Here is a 746-nt window from a genome sequence, read left to right as displayed (position 1 = left end):
GGTGTGTGTGTGAGTGTATGTGTGCGTGTGTGTGAGTGAGTGAGTGTGTGTGTGTGTGTGTGTGCGTGTGTGTGAGTGTGTATGTGGGTGTGGGTGTGTGTGAGAGTGTATGTTTGTGAGTGTGTGTGTGGGTGTGTGTGTGGTGTGTGTGTGAGTGTGTGTGCGAGTGTGAGTGTGAGTGAGTGTGTGTGTGTGAGCGTATGTGTGTGAGTGTATGTGTGTGGGGGCGGGTTTAAAAGTGTCTTCATACTGCTACAACGCACCTGAAGTCCAGGTTGGCGTGGTGCCCGTCTTTGCTGCTGGCAGTCCCTTTTCCGTTGGTGAGGTTCTTGTAGTACGACGATTGATGACTTTTCTTCATCCCCGTACACAGTCCAAAGTCTGAGAGTTTTATATGGCCCGTGGCGTCGATGAGGATATTATCTGGCTTGATATCTCTGCATTGAGGGTGGGTCGGGTTGATGTAGTGATGCTTGAGCAATAATCGAATGTCTTTCACATCCTGGCTACCTCCCTTCAGAGGTAGAGATCAGTACGGCCGTTCTTTGTCTGGGGTGCACATGGGCATACGCAGACGGCTATCGCCAACGCACCAACGAGGTGACACATACTAACGAGGTACACACCAAAAAATAGGATAGAACAAAAACTAAGACGGCAAAAGAACACACCCCAAAAGATAGGATGGAACAAAACAATGGGATGGCATAGAATTATATACACTCACTCACTCACTCACTCATATT

General features: G+C 48.5%; 1 protein-coding gene across 1 annotated transcript; it reads right to left on the bottom strand.

Moving 5' to 3' along the window:
* Positions 1-244: 244 nt before the first annotated feature.
* On the bottom strand, positions 245-437 carry SARC_17830 (hypothetical protein; the record flags this gene model as incomplete). The annotated part of the gene is made up of 1 exon (XM_014288082.1): positions 245-437. A coding segment is annotated over one exon (193 nt), but the record flags the coding sequence as incomplete, so codon positions are not given.
* Positions 438-746: the final 309 nt, after the last annotated feature.

Source organism: Sphaeroforma arctica, assembly GCF_001186125.1.
Source record: "Sphaeroforma arctica JP610 unplaced genomic scaffold supercont1.12291, whole genome shotgun sequence".
In the NCBI taxonomy this organism is placed as follows: domain Eukaryota; class Ichthyosporea; order Ichthyophonida; genus Sphaeroforma; species Sphaeroforma arctica.
Note: the sequence above shows the minus strand (reverse complement) of the source record. Positions and strands in the feature narration are given on the sequence as shown.